This window comes from Sorex araneus, chromosome X (genome assembly GCF_027595985.1).
Source record: "Sorex araneus isolate mSorAra2 chromosome X, mSorAra2.pri, whole genome shotgun sequence".
Taxonomy (NCBI): Eukaryota; Metazoa; Chordata; class Mammalia; order Eulipotyphla; family Soricidae; genus Sorex; species Sorex araneus.
In genome coordinates, this window is record NC_073313.1 from 17,068,066 (window position 1) to 17,084,956 (window position 16,891).

General features: G+C 45.9%; 1 protein-coding gene across 2 annotated transcripts in view; it reads left to right on the top strand.

The window, feature by feature from the left end:
* REPS2 (RALBP1 associated Eps domain containing 2) overlaps positions 1-16,891 on the top strand; it is a 243,405-nt gene that overhangs the window by 92,116 nt on the left and 134,398 nt on the right. The window contains exons 3-5 of one of the 2 annotated variants that reach the window (XM_055121665.1): positions 2,809-2,957; positions 5,413-5,539; positions 15,292-15,389. In XM_055121665.1, the coding sequence (XP_054977640.1) occupies positions 2,809-2,957; positions 5,413-5,539; positions 15,292-15,389 (374 nt within the window). The remainder of the gene's footprint in view (positions 1-2,808; positions 2,958-5,412; positions 5,540-15,291; positions 15,390-16,891) is intronic. The other variant, XM_055121666.1, reaches the window with a different exon arrangement.

Here is a 16,891-nt window from a genome sequence, read left to right on the forward strand (position 1 = left end):
GAGGGAAATGAAGGATTTCCCCCTTACTTTTTAGAGGGCAGAAGTTTAAAATTCAGAAATCAGAACAGAAATTTTACAAAGGGAAACTGGACTGGAGAGATGACACAGGGGTTAAGGTACAAGTCTTGGCTTGATCCCTGGCACTGCATGGTCCCCTGAGTGTCATCAGATACTCTTCTGGAGGCCCTGAGCACCCTTGGCTGTGGCTCTTGCATTGAACCACTGGTGGACAGTCCCCAGGAGGGTGGTCTGGCTCCTAGGAGCCAACATTTTCCACTCTCAAGGGACAGCGTGATTTTCTTTGTGGAAAGTAAAAGTCATTTATGTTTGCTATCCTGAGCATTTCTGTATTCAAAGAGTACAAGTTGAGATATCACTGTGAAATTAGTTATTGCCATGGATGACTGAACTAATTTTCTTCTTGGCTTTCAGAAACATTAAGTTTTTACTCTTCATTTATTTCCTGTGTGTTATTTTCTTTTTTTCCTGTGTGTAATTTTTTTGGGGGGGAATGATTGAACCTGAAGCCCCATGTCCAAGAGGCATTCCCTATTCTTGTGGTGTGAATCTAGTTCAGTTTGTGGCCTCACTGCAGTAGCTTTTTAAGTATTAGGAAACTATTATCTTAAGTGAAGGGTTTTTCACCTTTATTTTTATTTTTTAGTTTTTTGCCTTTAGTGCTCAGGCTTGAGGGTCCATATGGGATACCGGGATTGAACCTGGGTCAACTGTGTGCAAGGCAAATGCCCTCCCTGCTGTGCTATCGCTTCAACCCCTTCAGTGATGTTTTAGAGGACAGGAATATTATGTCCATCGACAGTTCTTGTCCGTGAGAGCCATGTGCAGTCACATCACCAAAGAGAGGAAGAGATCAATTCTTTGATCTCTAAGACACTAAGACAACAGTGTTTTGTCTTACACTGTTTGATGGCTCTCTGGGGGAGAGAGACTAGCCAGGAAGGTGAGTGTGTGATCGAATCATGTCTGAAGGACTCTATAAGTCCCAGGAAGGGAGCTAGGCCTTCACAGTACCATGCTTGTAGCCTTTCCCCCCAGTTTTCTGCTGATCCCTAGGTGGAGCATGCCGTCTTGTTCTGTCTTTGTAGATCCTGTTTGCTGACTGCACAAATGTCTTCCTGAGATAGGAGGTTCCTATAGCTTGTATTTGCTTTCCCCAAAGCCTCCATGTCCTTGCCCCTTTCCTTCCGAAACCCATTCTGCAGGAGAGCTCCTGAGATCAGAAAGCAGGAAAATGGCAGCCATCTGCTCTCTAGAGTTGGGAATTTCATTTTCCAGCTCGGTTTCTCCTATTTCTATCTCTTGGGCCCTTGTCTGATTGATCAGGCCACGATTTGACACATTGCCTCCTTCTTGAATCAAATGTGTACATAGCAACTAAAAATAAACATGAGGTGGAGATTGGGCGAACCGGGGGCCTTGTTTGCCGAAGGAGCTGGGATGCTTGCTTGCCGTTGCTAAGACGTTTTGTGGCTTTAGCACTGCATCAATCATCGCAAGTCCAGCTGTGCTTTTGGAACGGAAAGCTGGAAAGCTGATGGAAGCACAAAGGCACACTGAGGAGGATTATCCGGAACAATGGATACAGATGCAAACCATTACGCACAATCCAGAATATCACCCCCTTTTGGGAAGGGGATTTTTTTTTGTACTCTGTGAATGTGCAGGATTTGTTCTGCTGTGAACTAAAAGTGTGCCAAGGCATCATTTCTGTTTTCAGAATAGTTTTGTCCAAAATTTGAAAGATCATGAAAAATACCCGGCTATTGCGTTTTAGCTCTTTGTCGCACTGGGGATGTGGCTCAAGGTTGCGACAGTAGAAGCTGGCTGAATTTGGGGCTAGTTTCCTGAACTGGATACCATTTTTCCTTACTCCATTTGGAAAAATACAATAGAGGTTGGGTGTGAAAATTCCTTAAGAGATTTCTTATATAGGGCAAGAGCCCAGTCCACTTGCCAAAGGAAGGTGATTCTCGGGGGTTGGGGGGCGGTGTGTGGTGTGTGTGTGTGTGTGTGTGTGTGTGTGTGTGTAGGGTGGGGGTAAGCACTAGTTGTGAACCAGCCCTGCCACAGCTAAGCTGTGATGTCTTGGGGATGACATTTAGTTCCTCCTTTCCTTCTCGCCTGTTTTCACATCTATAAAAGAAGTCTAATGATAGTCTTGTGTCACTGAGTTATGAGGACTGAGTAGGTCAATATTTGCAGATCAAAAAGATTTAAATACAGTGTCTGGTATATAATAAGCCCCATGTAAGTTTTGCCTGCCACTCTCAGTCACTTATTACTGTGTATGTGCATATGTTGTGTCCTTTTTCTTATGGTGGGCCAAAGGCTGGAGTGGGAGATTAGTCAAAAACTCGAACGTGAGTTAGTTGTGTTTTAAAAGGTTAAGCCGATTGGATACCTTGGTAAATTTGGAGTGTTTCCCTCTCCATATTGAGATTATTATTACAGGCACCGTCATTGTATCTAAACAAAAATGGAGTCTGTATTTAGTAGCCTGAAATTTTCCTTCAAAAAATGATTCAGGGGCCGGATCGATAGTACAGCAGGTAGGCCGTTTGCCTTGCACGAGGCTGACCCAGGTTTGATCTCCGGCATCCCATATGATCTCCCATGTACCACCAGGAATAATTTCTGAGTGCAGAGTCAGGAGTAACCCCTGAGCATCACTGGGTGTGACCCAGAAAGCAAAAAAAAAAAAAAGATTCAGCGTTTGGTTCCCAAGTTCCCCCTTTTGCAGTTTTCCAATAAGGTCTCACTGGAGCTTCTCTGATTCTGGTCCTAAAGAACTGCCGCTGCCTCGCTTCCTGATGTCAAAGACTGAGGGCGACCTTCGCTTTGGGAACCCAGCTGAGCCGCACGGAACCAAAGTTCAGATTCCATATTTAGCCTCGGAAAAAAATACCTTCAAGAGAATGGACGAGGAGGATAAACAGGTAAACACTCCCTTCCGGTCTGGCCATTAGGTCCCGGCCAGGAGACCTACAACAGAAAGGCCTCAGACCTGTGGTCAAACTTCCGGTATTTTTGCCCTCTGGGAGGTGAGGACAGACTTAGAAGTGAGTCAGGAAAGTTTCCTGTATGTAGCCAGACAGAGGGGCAGGGCTGATGGCCTTGGAATCACCATGAGCCACCGTCTGGGTCCCTTTGGGCCTACTTGAAAATAGAACTGTGTTAACCGGAAGGAGATAGGTTCGAGTTACATGCTTTCTCTAGACAGTATTTCCAAACAGGTTCTTTGAAATGCAGCTTCTAGCATCTTTTTTTTTCCCTCCCCAAAGAAATCTTTGGTTAAATATCTTTGGAGAACACTGCTTCCTATCCTGTTCTTACCAGAAAAGAGTGAATCCCTAGTCGTGGCGAGTCAGTATGTGTACATTAAAGGCCCCAGAAGTCTTGCAGCAAAGAGATCTGTGTTTACTCAACTCCGGTAACCAGGGGAGCCCTCTTCAGGGAGTGTTTTTTTGGCAGGTTAAGGATGAGAATAGGGAGAATGAGCTTTTTCCCAAATCAGAGAACTAATTGCAATAGTTAAGGTGATGTTTGGTAAAGACTAAGTATAACATTCCAGAAGATGAGTCTGTTGAAAACAAGTCACACCTCGGTCACCTCCTAGGGCATCAAGGTGCGCAGCTCATACTTCTCGTTCTGCTAACGCATTGTGGGAAAGCCAAGGTAGAGTCACTATAATTTCTCCTGGGAGGCAGGAATTGTATGTGTGTGTTTTTTTTAACGGAAGGCATAAATACAAAAAATTTAAGACTGCAAGGACTATGAAAGGGTGCAGGTGGAAAGTGAATCTCTCTGCGTCCCCTGACATTGCTGGAGAGCGCAGACTTTTGTATTAGAGTTCCTGGTACAGAGTCTCTTCAACAGCTCCAAGAGGGGAAGCTTTAGTAATTCTGATACACTGTAAAGTTGTTCATCGGGGGCACTATTTAAAAAAAAGGAGTAGGGGAACAACTGCCATGGATCTCCTTATGTGACACAAACACAAACATGGGTCGCCGATGATTTCTCTCCTCTTCGTTAAGAAAATAAATGCTCAAAACCCCATATTCTTTCAGAACAAAATAGCCCTTCCCAGAAGGGAACGGGAGCAGGGTGGGCAAGTTGGGTGAAAGTGGGTGAAGCTTGTGATGAGGGATGGAAGCTAGTCTTTTGATGGTGAGTGTAATGTCACATGGACAGATGACGACGGCTCAGCGGTGCACAGAAACCTATGTATCATGTCCTAAACCACTCTTAGATTTAGATAAAGGAGAATTGGACTCTTCAATCAGTTCTCTCTGTCATGTTTTCCCACCAGCTTTTGGAAAGGAATGAAGGCCCGTTGTCTCAGGATATTCCTCTGTGCCCTGGGAGCTTTTCAGACCCATGCTGCCAGATTGAGATGCAACCTTGTGTTTTTAATAGTGGGTTTGCACTAGGCGCAGCCCATTGGTGCACATGACCTCACACTTGAAATACTCTTTTCTCTTTAAGAATATCTGATCAATGTCTCAAAGGGCAGAGTTTTAGACTCCGAACTCCTCTCTAGTCTCTGTGTTGACATTTGTCGCTTTCTCATAACGTGGTTCCTCCGAAATTCCTAATTCACTCGGTACCACCAGGCATAAACACAGAGCTAGGAATAAGCCCTGCGCACCTCTGGGTGTGGCTCCAAAAGAAAACCCAAACCCTAAAGTTTCACTGATCAAGTTCCCAGTTTACCGGTAGCCTTGAAAGGGGCCGATTGGGGCTAGTAGCGGAGTAAGGTTGCTTACTTTTTCAAGGGTCCTACATGAACGTGTTCAAATTGAGATTCAAATGACAGCTTGTTGAGGTTCTAGTATGTATGAAGATACCAGTTGCAATGCTTTACCCAAAGTGAATTGTTTTGAATATCACCCTCCACCCCATCCCCCCCGGAGCTGGCATTTCCCTCGGACAGAGTAAGAATATTCAGGATTAATCACTGAAAAAACATTTTTAGCGTCCAGATTTGCTAGATGGTTTGATACATGTAAATCCATGAACCGGGGGACTTGCCTAATGACTGAAAATTGAGTCTGTTCACGAAGAGATCCAGATTGGGGGAAATGAATGTACTTCATGTGATCAGTGTCGTTCATTTTCCAAAGGAAAATATTCTGAGTGTAACCGAAAGTGAGCTGGGCTTGCTTTAGTCATTTGGGTAAGCGAGCCCCGGTGAGCCTTCTCCGGGAGACTTTTTTGAATCCCCAGCCACTACTGCTTTTGAACTGGGCTGCCTTTGGGCAGGAAGCGTTGCCTCCATCGGTAAACTCGGGCAGCTTGCAAGCAGTAGAGTTGCATTATACTTCAGAACTGCAGCTCCGAGCTCCTGGCTCGTCCAGGGATGCCTCTGAACTCTGCTCTGGTTCTTTGAAGCAGGAAGCACAGTCTCCTACGATGTCACCCCTCGCCTCCCCTCCTTCTTCCCCGCCTCATTACCAGAGGGTGCCCTTGAGCCATGGCTACGGCAAACTGCGGAGCAGCACGGAGCAGATGCATGCAGGTAAGCCGAGATCCTGGGGCCAGCTGGCCCAGCAGTGTCTTACACTTCTTTATTTCCCAGCTAGCTCCAACCCCCCCCCCTGCTGAACCTTTGGACTTAATTACCTCCTTCGTTTGGAACTTGACCTGATTTAATTGTATACTCTCAAGTGAGATATTTTTTAAAAGAAAGAAAATGAAAGATGTCTTACTAATGTCTTATCTCCCACCCTCCAAACTAGTTCATCTGGAGATTTGTAAACAGCTTTCAGATGATTTCATTCTTCATCTGCAGATTTCATTGGAAAGGAACCCGGCATATTAAGGGTTCTTTTTTGGGGGGGTGGGGGAAATCAAGATTATTAATTTCTTTATGCAAACCCATGTATGAATAACTGTCTTTTGCAGAACCACTGGAACATAGAGCTGTGCAAAAGCCCACGGGTCAGTTTGACCTTTCATGACTGACCCCACATGTGAAAATAGTTAGCTCTGTGTTTGGGAAGGATGAGGGAGATTCCAGGAGCGGCGTTTTTGCTTGGCGAGGGGACCTGCCCGTTTGCTGGCGTTTGTGTTGTGCTGGCCGTGTGAGTGTGGCGAGACGGCCGTTGGTTCCGAGGATGACTTGCAGAGCTGGCACTGGGGCCGCAGTGCTTCGAGCTCTACATTCACTGCAGCCTCTTGTCCACCCGGGGCTCGCCACCTCGCTTTAGAGAGGACCAACTGAAGGGCCCTTGAATTCGAATAGCTGCAACTACCCCCCCCTTTTAATTTTGTGGACTGTGACAGATAATGACCCAGTTTCTGTAGGTTTTTGCTGCACTGAAAATAGTGGTGACTGCTTAGAGGGACACACAGAGGGGAAAAAAAATGTGTGCTGGGCTGGCCCAAAGAGAGGCTGTAATCTTGTGTGGAAAGACAGGTGTGGCGCCATGGAGAGAGCTTTTGATTAGAATCAGAAGGCAGGTGTCCCGGACTACCTCTGTGACCTTGGGCCATCCAGCTTCTCTGAATCCTGATTATCCTTCTCCTTTAAAAGAGGTGGAGAGAGGGCTGTTTGATCATTGTGTGATTGTAACCCAAACATGAAAGCTTGGAACTATCTCACAGTGTTTCAATCACTGTCTGTCACTGTCATCCCGTTGCTCATCGATTTGCTCGAGCGGGCACCAGTAACGTCTCCATTGTGAGACTTGCTGTTACTGTTTTTGGCATATCGAATACGCCACGGGGAGCTTGCCAGGCTCTGCCGTGCGGGTGAGATACTCTCTGTAGCTTGCCGGGCTGTCTTGAGAGGGGTGGAGGAATCGAACCCGGGTCGGCCGCGTGCAAGGCAAATGCCCTACCGCTGTGCTATCACTTCAGCCCAGTGATTCAATAAAATTAAAAAAACAGAAAAAAGAGAGTGACAGTACCTGGAGTGGGGACGGGGGGATTAGGGAAGACGAGCATAGAATGTTTGGCAAGGAAGCTCGATAATGTTCTCCTGCAGACGCGAACAGCCCCTTGGGTCTCAGACAGGACTGGAGGAGAAGTTTTCCGTTTCCTTTTCCAGTCTCTTCTGTCTGACTCCTGGGTTTGAGAATCGGGTTTGTAATCTATTCCTCCTCTCATTTGGGCTGGGAAGTTCGAGGAATGTGCGTAGCATGGTGTCTGCGTTTTTGTCTTTCGTCCAGAGGTGACTCCTGTTTCGCTTTGTGCCGGCAGCCTCTTGGCTCCTGCTCTCCTACCTTTGAGACAGACCCTAAGTGTGCCATGGTTGCCCGAAACTCAAACTTTTATTTATTTATATTTTTAATTGAATCACTGTGAGATAAATTTACAAAGCTTTCATGTTTGAGCTTCAGCCATACAAAGATGGAACACCCATCCCTCCACCAGTGCGCATTTTCCACCACCAGTGTCCCCAGTACCCCCCTCCAACCCTCCCCCACACACACATCCCAGCCCTCACCCTGCCTCAAAGGCAGACAATTTCCCCTGGCTTAAATTTTCCCACCACCATTCAAGCCTGCCTGCCAGGGGCAGACGCGGGCAGACGCTAGTAATTTATTTTCCATTTCTCATTTTGAATATCATGAGAGCTCGCGTGCTGCTTTTGTGGCTGTTCGTTTCTGGAATCCTAGATTGTAAATGGTTGGGTTCCAGAGACATCTCTGTAGGGCAGTAATCCCTTTTGGGATTCAGTTGGGAGTCTCTGGACCAGGGCCGTTGGTGTGCTAAGAAGGCGCCTAGAGGCAGATTGTGGGCATGACAGCCAGGGTCAAGAGTGGGCGGGGAGCTGGAGAGAGACGGCCCGGCTCCTTGATGGCAGAGGAGCCGCTGTGCAGCCTGGAGACTTAGTCCTGGCACCCGCATACCTGGGCCTTGCCTCTTGGTCGCCGGGATTCCTTCTGGAGTAGGCGGACACCTCAGACGTTTGTTGAGTGAGGTGAGGGGTGAGCTTACTTAATGGCCAGTTGCATGTGTCTTGCAAGCACGAGGTTGTGAGTTTGATCCTTGGTTCTGTCCACATGCGCTGAGTGTGGGGCTGGTGATTCTGTTGTCTGGGATGCCCAGTGCTGCATCCCTAGTGCTCTACACCCTGGTGTGCGTGAGCCCTGTAGCTGAGGTGTGTGTCCCTCTGCAGATTCTGGAATGAAAGATATTTGATCCCTGGGTGCAAGTGCTGCAGCTGGAGCGTGCATACCACAACCAAGTTTGTGGGCATCGAACACAACTTGTGCAGCACCAAAGGGAAGGGAAGGGGGAGCAGCAGGAGGGAGATTAAAAGTTCCCAATGAGGGCCAGAGTGATAGCACAGCAGGTAGGGCTTTAGCCTTGCAGTCGGCTGACCTGGATTTGATCCCCGGCATCCCATATGGTCCCCTGAGCACCGCCAGGAGTAATTCCTGAGTGCAGAGCCAGGAGTAACCCCTGTGCATTGCCGAGTGTGACCCAAAACGCAAAAAAAAGCAAAAATTGACTGTACTCCCTGTGGCAATGGCCAAGAGTTTGGTAGCTCCTGGCCTGTATTTGGTACTCTCAGTGAATTTTTTCCCTCTGTGTTTTAAAATTTTAGCTATCCTATTAGATGAGTAGTGACATATTTGGTAGTCACCCTTTTATTCTTGAAAGACTGTTTTGGGTTTTTGGGTTTTTTTTTTTTTGGTTTCTGTTGTCGTCTTTCTTTCCCCACCCCACACATCACGATCCTTTAATTGTAAGCAGTCCTTCCAGAGGATTCTCCTCTGCCCAGTGTGGAGAGAGGAAGGAGAGAACAGTTTCCTGTTTTCGCAAGGATTGGTCCTTTTCTGGAGTTAGCTAGCAATTAGGAGATTTTTAAATCCTTGTGGCAGAGAATAAGGTCATTCGTAAATAAAACGTAGAATATATTTTCACTTGGATTTCTTCACCTGTCTGAGTCAAAGGAAGGGAGAGGTTTCCCATCTGCAACCTAAGTCTCCTTGAGATATTTGCTTCTGGGGGATAGTGATCACTTTAGACCTTGTCCGTTCCTATTTTTATAATGTATGTGGATCCCCAACCCCCACTGCGAGGTTTCTTTTACCTCGCTGCTTCCTTTCCTGTCATATGTTTAACCCCAGAAGAGAAGCCTGCTTACCTTCATTCTCTCTCCCCCCACATCTTCAGAACTCAGTTCCACAGAAGGCTTCACGCCCCCCTCCTAGGCTTCTGACTCTCCTTCATTGTCTGTATGATGCCATCCATGCGTTTAATGAACCCAGGAGTCTATTTCTCAATGCCATGGTCCTTGCACCTGCGCCGCAGAGCCTTAAACCCTGGTAAAACTCAGTGACTCTGACAGTGAGTGTTCTCGCCTTATTCTTTGTTCCTTGTCAGAACGGAATTTTGATCCTGGATCATTTTCTGGAAATGCCTTTTCTTGGGGTAATTTCCCTGTCTGAGATTCATTATCTTGAGTTGCTGGCTGGCAGGCTGGTGTGTGTGTGTGTGTGTGTGTGTGTGTGTGTGTGTGTGTGTAGAGGTTTTAAGTCAGGTTGTGAGTTCTTCTTCAGCTTGTCCTTCTCCAGGCTCCCTTAAGTCTTCTTTTTTTCCTTTCCGGGTCACACCTGGCAATGCACAGGGGTCACTCCTGGCTCTGTACTCAGGAATCACCCCTGGCAGTGCTCAGAGGACCATATGGGATGTCGGAAATTGAACCCGGGTCGGCCGTGCACAAGGCAAACACCCCACCTGCTGTGCTATCATCCCAGCCTGGCCACCCTAATTCTTACCTGCAGGATATAGTGATAGCTGGTATTCGCTGGGTAGAACTCACATGCCAGGTATTACATGTAAGCCTTTACATACAGGCTTTTCTTCTTCTCTTTCCTATTTATTTATTTATTTTTGAGTTTTGGCTCAGTGGTTGCTTTTGTCTCTGTGCTCAGGGATCACTCCTGGCAGTGTGTGGCAGACCATAGGGGATGCCAAGGATTGAACCCAGGTGGGCTGCGTGCGAGGCAAATGCCCTACCCGCTGTACAATTGCTCTGGCCCAGGGTTTTCTTCTTACCACAACCCTCAGGGACAGTTACTCCCATCCCTGTTTCCAATAAAGTTTAAATCACAATACCGCATGCGTCTAGCTGTAGTAGTACCTAAGTGCCCGTTGGAAACAGTTGTTCTGCTTCCCACCAAACTAATTTGAACCTCTAGAGTCAATTCCTTTTCACTTTGACCTGTTTCATCTGTTAGCTCAGGTCATGGCTCAGAATCAGTATATCCATTTTGCTTTTCCTACTAAACATCTCAGTGCAGTGTATTTGTTTGCAGTATGTACTTAACAGTATGGACTGTGATAACAGTCTTCTCAAATTAAAAAAAGAGTCTTGGTAGAGTTACACTTCTCATTTCTGTTCATTTCTATCTGGTGTAATGATTAATATTTTACTTTTTTGTGCCTCAGTTCCCCTTATCTGTAAAACACACATAAAACCTCAGAGCTTTTCCCTGTGGATCAACTGAGAGATGATATACACACAACAGTGCCTTCCACAGCCTGGGGCACTGTGGGTGATGAAATGTCCTCTATCTGGTATTTTCTTTTGTGTGTTTAGATGCTGGTAGCTGTTGTCCTTTTGAAGCCATGTATTCTTGGAGGCTGCTGACTGGGTGATGGAGGTGGACAGTCTAAGATGTTTAACATTTTAAAAAAACTTCATTTAAAAAACCTTTAAACTTTATTTAAACACCGTGCCTTACAAACTTGTTCATAATATAGTTGTTATGGGCATTCAGTGTTCCAAAACCAATCCCACCGCCAGTATAACCTTCTCTTCACCATTGTCCCCATTTTCCCAACTGCCCCACAAGCCTGCTCTTCTCGTAGGCATGGAATAAATTATTTTTTATTGCTTGTTAAAACTAAATGACTAATGGAATTATCAAAAAATACTTCAGTGAAAGAAAATGTGTGAACATTGTTATATCTCACCATGGGGTCATGGAGTCCTTGTCTGAGTGAGGACTTATAAAGCTGTTTGTTGCTAGTTGAGCCTGTGTGTTACTGTTTTTGTTGATTGAGCTTCCTTGGCCTCTATTTTACTTTCCCATGTAATTTGGTGCATTCTCATTGGGCTGTTAGTATCACTTGTATTGCTTGTCATCCCATTGATCTTTGATTTGCTCAAGCGGGCTCCAGTAACATCTCCATTCATCCCTGTCATGTGCTAACGTAGCCCAGTGGTATCTGCTTGCTCCAGGAACACAAAGAGCCTCAAACCATTTGTTCAGAGTTTTGATGAAGAAGTCTGACCATCTCATAGGTCGGTGGCCATGTGGTCTTTTGACGTCCTGTGGAAACCAGTTGGTAACAGCTCTAGTCCAGCAGTTGTCTCTAAATCACATTATGTGTCCGGCCCATCTGATTTTTGACGCCTTGGCAAACGAGACAGCGTCCCTGATTCTTTTTCTGTTTTATTTCTTTTTTATTTTATTGACTCACCGTGAGATAGTTACAAGCTTTCATGTTTGGGTTACAATCTCATAATGATCAAACACCCATCCCTCCACCAGTTCCTCATTCTTGATCTTTGAAGGAGGTCGGAACTCCGGATTCCTTCTCTCACTTGAGTGAAATGTGATATTCCAAGCAGAGCTCTTTCAATTCCATTGGGCTGTCAGTGCTGTGGAATTTAAAGGATCTGTAGACAAGCCTCAGGACCCCGCGCCAGGCTGTTTCATCTGGGGCAACCCGGAGGGGGGCGGGTGAGGTCCCCTCCCTGCCCCAACGGAGCCAGCCCCAGTAGCTGAAAACCTCCAGAACTCAACCTTCATCATGGCTCATGGCTGCTCTCCACACGCTTGGGCAAGCCTCACCCATGAGTCAGTCTATTCCTGGACATCTCATACTTCATGCCACTGATACACCAAGAGGATCACAGCACATTTGATGGGATTTAAAGTTGAAGGCAACTGATCTTAGTGGAAAATATATATCTGCATATGCACACGAGGCTCAACCTTTAACAACATGTTACTAATCTCTTGTAGAAGGGTTTAATGGCTCCTGAGTGAACTACAACAGTCTTCACACACTTTCCTCTAAGAAGCCTTTTCTGTCTTCTTTTTGACGGACTATTCATAACAAGCAATAAAAAATAAATTATTTCGGTTCTGCTTTGGGGGCAGCATCTGGGGTTTGGGATGGAAGCATTTGAAATATGGTGGTGGGAAGGTGTAATGGTGGTGGGATTGGTGTTTGAATATTAAATGTAATCAAATATTGTGAACAACTTTATAAAAATTTAAAAAATGGGTCTGTAGCTATAGTGCCCAGAAAGTGGGGGGGATGTGGAGAGGAAGAGAGAGACAGATAGAGGCAGAGAGAGAGGGAGGGAGAGAGAGAGACAGAGAAACAGAGTGAGAGAGAGAGAGAGAAGAAAAGTGGGGGCGGAGGTACAGGGGGAGCCCAGCGGAGGGAAACTAGGGACATTAGTGGTGGGAAATGTACACTCGTCAAGGGATAGGTGTTGGAACATTATATGACTGAAACCCAAACATGAACAACTTGTTACTGTATCTCACAGTGACTCAATTAAAAAAAAAACATTTAAAAGAGGGTCTGTAGAGCTGTGCTGATCAGTGGCGGCAGCTGTGGCGTGTGGGTGTGGCGGCCCAGGCTTCAGCAGGGCTGGGACTCTGCCTGCCTCCCTCCCGAGGGTAGGCCAGAGCCTTCCCCCCGAAGACCGCTGTGCCCTGCACTTCTAGCGCGTTGGCTTGCATATCTTCCGAGAGGTAGCCATGGATCTCTAGAGCTGGGCCGATGGAGGAGTTTCCCTGGTGTCAGCTGTGGAGTGTCAAGATGGAGGGTCTTTTGTGGATGGCTACTTATGTCCGTCTCTGCTCCAGTGCAACACTAAAATCTCAGCGATGACATCTTCAGGCTTTGTTCTTTACTCCTCTCTGGAGAAAGAAAGTACTTCTCGCTCCATAAACCTCTCAGAAGGGAATTATTTCTTTAGCACTGAGTTGTTTGGTTTTGGTTTTATTGGGGAGGAATTAGAGTGGAGACATTAGGTAGTGCCTGTGTTTTACCTTCTGAATTTGTGTCCAGTTGAGGATTGAGACCAGAGTCAGACCCACAGTGGCCCAAAGAGCATCTGATTCTGGAGCTGGAGCGATAGCACAGCAGCTAGTGTGTTTGCCTTGCATGCGGCCAACCTGGGTTTGATTCCCAGCATCCCATATGGTCCCCCGAGCACCTCCAGGAGTAATTCCTGAGTGTAGAACCAGGAGTGACCCCTGTGCATCGCCGGTGTGAACCCCCCCCCCCAAAAAAAAAGGCATCTGATTCTGACAAAGTGGATCAGAGCTTGTGTCTCAGAGTTGTGACTCTATGGTCTTTGGGCATCGGATGCTCTTTCTTCTGAGGAAGCAGAAGCATGTGGGATTGAATTTTCCAGGGAAAGCTTCTGACTGCTACTCTCGAAACACTATTATTGATTAGTGTCGTAAAAACCTTCTGAAACTAACAGTTTAATTTGGTGTTCTACCAAGATGGATTGGTTGGGAAAAAAATGAAAAGAAAATACCACCCTTTCAGCGCAATTTTTTTTAATTGAAATATTTGGGTTATGTGATGTTTGTCTGTATAAAAAGACCCATTTGATAGTTTGGCTGTGCTCAGGGCTTAGTCCTGGCTCTGTGCTCAGGGATCATTGCTTGTTGAGGCTCGGGGGGACCATATGAGGTGCTGGTGGTCAAAGCCGGGTCTGCCACATAAGCATATGAATGATACAAAGCTTTCAGGGATTCTTGGAAGCCAGTGACAGGTTGTGATGGGCATTCAGTGTCCTAAGAACAGTCCTATCACCAGTGGGACCTTCCCTCGACCATTATCCCCATTTTCATTACAACTCTAAATGGATGGCCAGAATTGGAACCCAGATCTCTTCAGTATCAAAATATTTACTTGAAAAATACTTTGCTGTCCATCGAAATCTCGTACTCCAAGGAGTCTGGATTTTAGAGTTGTTGTATAAGCAAACATTTGCCATGAGGGAAGGCAAGTGCCCTACCCACTGTACTCTCTCCAGCCCTCGCAGGCAACAATTTTGATAGTTAAATGTGCTTTCATGTATTTTCATATGTCCTAATGTTCTGTTCCTGTTTCTTGGAGGGAGTAACAAATGCAGATGTGCGTTCAGATGTGGAGTGTTGTTTTTGATATGTTTTTTTTTTCTTTTGGGTCACACCTGGAGATGCACAGGGGTTACCCCTGGCTCTGCACTCAGGAATCACTCCTGGCAGTTCTCTAGGGACCATATGGGATGCTGGGAATCAAACCCGGGTCGGCCTCATGCAAGGCAAACGCCTTACCTGCTGTACAATCGCTCCAGCCCCTCTTGATATGCTTTTATGCCATCTTTATTTTTAAAAGCCCAAAGTATGGTAAAGATGATGCTATAACACTGTTATGCTTCCTTTATCTAATGTCTTTGTAAAGAACTGTAGAAGTTTTACTTATATGCTTTCAGAAACTTGAACTTTTATCCCACAGAGATCAGAAATGGTTTCAAGGTGGGTGATAATGTCTTTCGGTTGGACCCGAATGCCACCTGCTTCTGTGAACTGCTTTCCTTCCATTGGCAAGGCTGTTATTAAGTGTTCTTGGATATAAAAGGAGTGAAAAAAACACATTTCATTTTGTGGCTTAAAAACGGTTTTCTTCTTTTAAAGGTAGAAAAATTATTTTTAGTTTGCTTACAGAATACTCTGATAATGATTATAGAATACAGTTATTCCTTTGTGTATTTTCCTCTAGTTTGGTTTACATTCTTTCTGGTAGGGAAAAGAAGACTTCTAGTTTTCAACAACACGGAAGATAAATGATAATGTTGATTCTTGGTGTTCAGAATGTCTATTAGTTTTCTTTGTGGGGTGGATGACAAATGGAAGACAAGCAGAGGGTAGTTGGAGAATTTATTTATTTATTGGAACCCTTCTAATGTGGCTCTTCTATGACTCTTCTCGGCCTTTCTATCCCAGGCGAGGTTCTCACCATACCACCCTTCTAATTTATTCCTAATCGTAACCCGATCAAAGTATTTTCCTGCCTTATCCTGAATTGGTGGAATGTCCTTAGATTGTTCATTAAATTGTAGCCAAGAGCATCCAGGCGTGTTGGGCTGAGGCCAGCCTGGAAGCATGTGCGCCTAATTCCTTTGCCAGTTCTTCCAGAAGAGCAGATACGGTATATGTGTGCTGTGCAGTCCTAATTTGGGGTATAATCTTCATATGCCATGTTGATTTTTTTTCTATGTTTCAGCTCCTTATGAAACTAGACAATCCCTTGTCCAGCCCGAAGGACCCGCGTCTGGGGGCTCAGGAGCCAAGACTCCTCGGCATCAAGCTTCCCTGCTCCGGGTAAGTAATGCTGTGGGGTTATATGTGGGAGAGCAGTGACTAGCTTCCGACCCATGGACATGGGCTTTGTGTGGACTGTATAAGTGTATCACTATTGATTCTTTGTTCAGTGTATTTGGGCCATACTGGCAGTGCTCTGTGCTTACTCCTGACTTTGTGCTCAGGGATTTCTCCTGGCTATTTTTGGGGTTCATCTGTGGTGACAGGGATCAAACCCAGGTTGGCTGCATGCAAGGCACCTGCCTAGTCTGTGTACTATCTCTCCGACCCTATTATTATTACTATTTTTTTGTAGTGCCGAGGTTACAACCCTTGGCAGGTCTCATGTTTGCAAAGCATGTGCGTTCCCACTGGATTCTATGCCTGCCTGCTGGCCCTCTTTTTGATTTTGAGGAAGATTTCAAGTTGCCTGCTCATCCTTGGTCCTTTCTACTATGTGTGTTTCTGCCCCTTCTCAGTGTCTCCACGTTACTCCACCTGGGCATTAAGCCACAAGGCATTATGGCACTAAACTCATGTTTCAAAGGTTCATCAACATGGGCACCAAAGGCAGGCCTTAGGCATGTCCAAAATGCTCTTCCATCTACATAATCATTCATCAGCTTAATCATTAGATCCGTCCTGATGATTAGAGAGACCTGCCAAAAAGCCTGGCTCACCTCTGCCTTTTTGTTATTCCTCAGTCAGTCCTTATTCCTCTCTTGCTTATTTGTTCTCTGCCTTCCATTTCATTACAGGCCTTTGGAAGGCAGATGCAGTCAGTCTCATAATCCGTTTTCAGTGCCTAGTCCCACACCATTTGGAAAGCAGCTATTTTTTAAGTGGTCACGGCCATGATCCCCTGCAAATGGTATATACCAAAGAATTGTTATGGCGGAAGCACTGGCTATAAGTCAGTTTCTTCTGGCTATGCCACAGGGTAGAGCAGAAGGGCTTTGCTGCCCTCAGTGTTCTCCTTCCATTCAGGAGCTTTTCCTCCTGTTCATCTGTTGCTGTGTAGCATCTCTGTGATTCCCGCGCAGGTGCACTCATAGTCTCGAGTGAAGCGTGTGAGTGTGTGCATGTAATTATGCAAAAAAACAAAACAAAACTGGGTATCACTGTTTGACCCTACAGACGAAAGGAGATAGTGGGTTTTATATCATTTCTATAGTCATAACTGGAGAAGAAAGAAGGATCATTTATGTGCCGGCTAGTTGTCCTCAAAATAGAAAATGGTGCCCAGGGTCAATCAAGAAGTGGCTGGTCATGTGGAGCAGAAAAGGCAGAGGTGCAGGCGGGTCATGGTATTAAGTGGCCACAGCCTGGGAATGAGGCTCTGTGAAAGCCTGGTGCAGAACTTCATCTCTAAAGGGGCACTCCGTGAGCAGAGGGCTATCTTCACAATCATATTTTAGTCACAGGCATGCACTCATATCAGCGTGTCCATGGTTACAAGAGCCAGGCACTGTTTTGTCCATTAGTATAAATGTGCTAACTGTGGCTTCGAGGGGTCAAGTAAT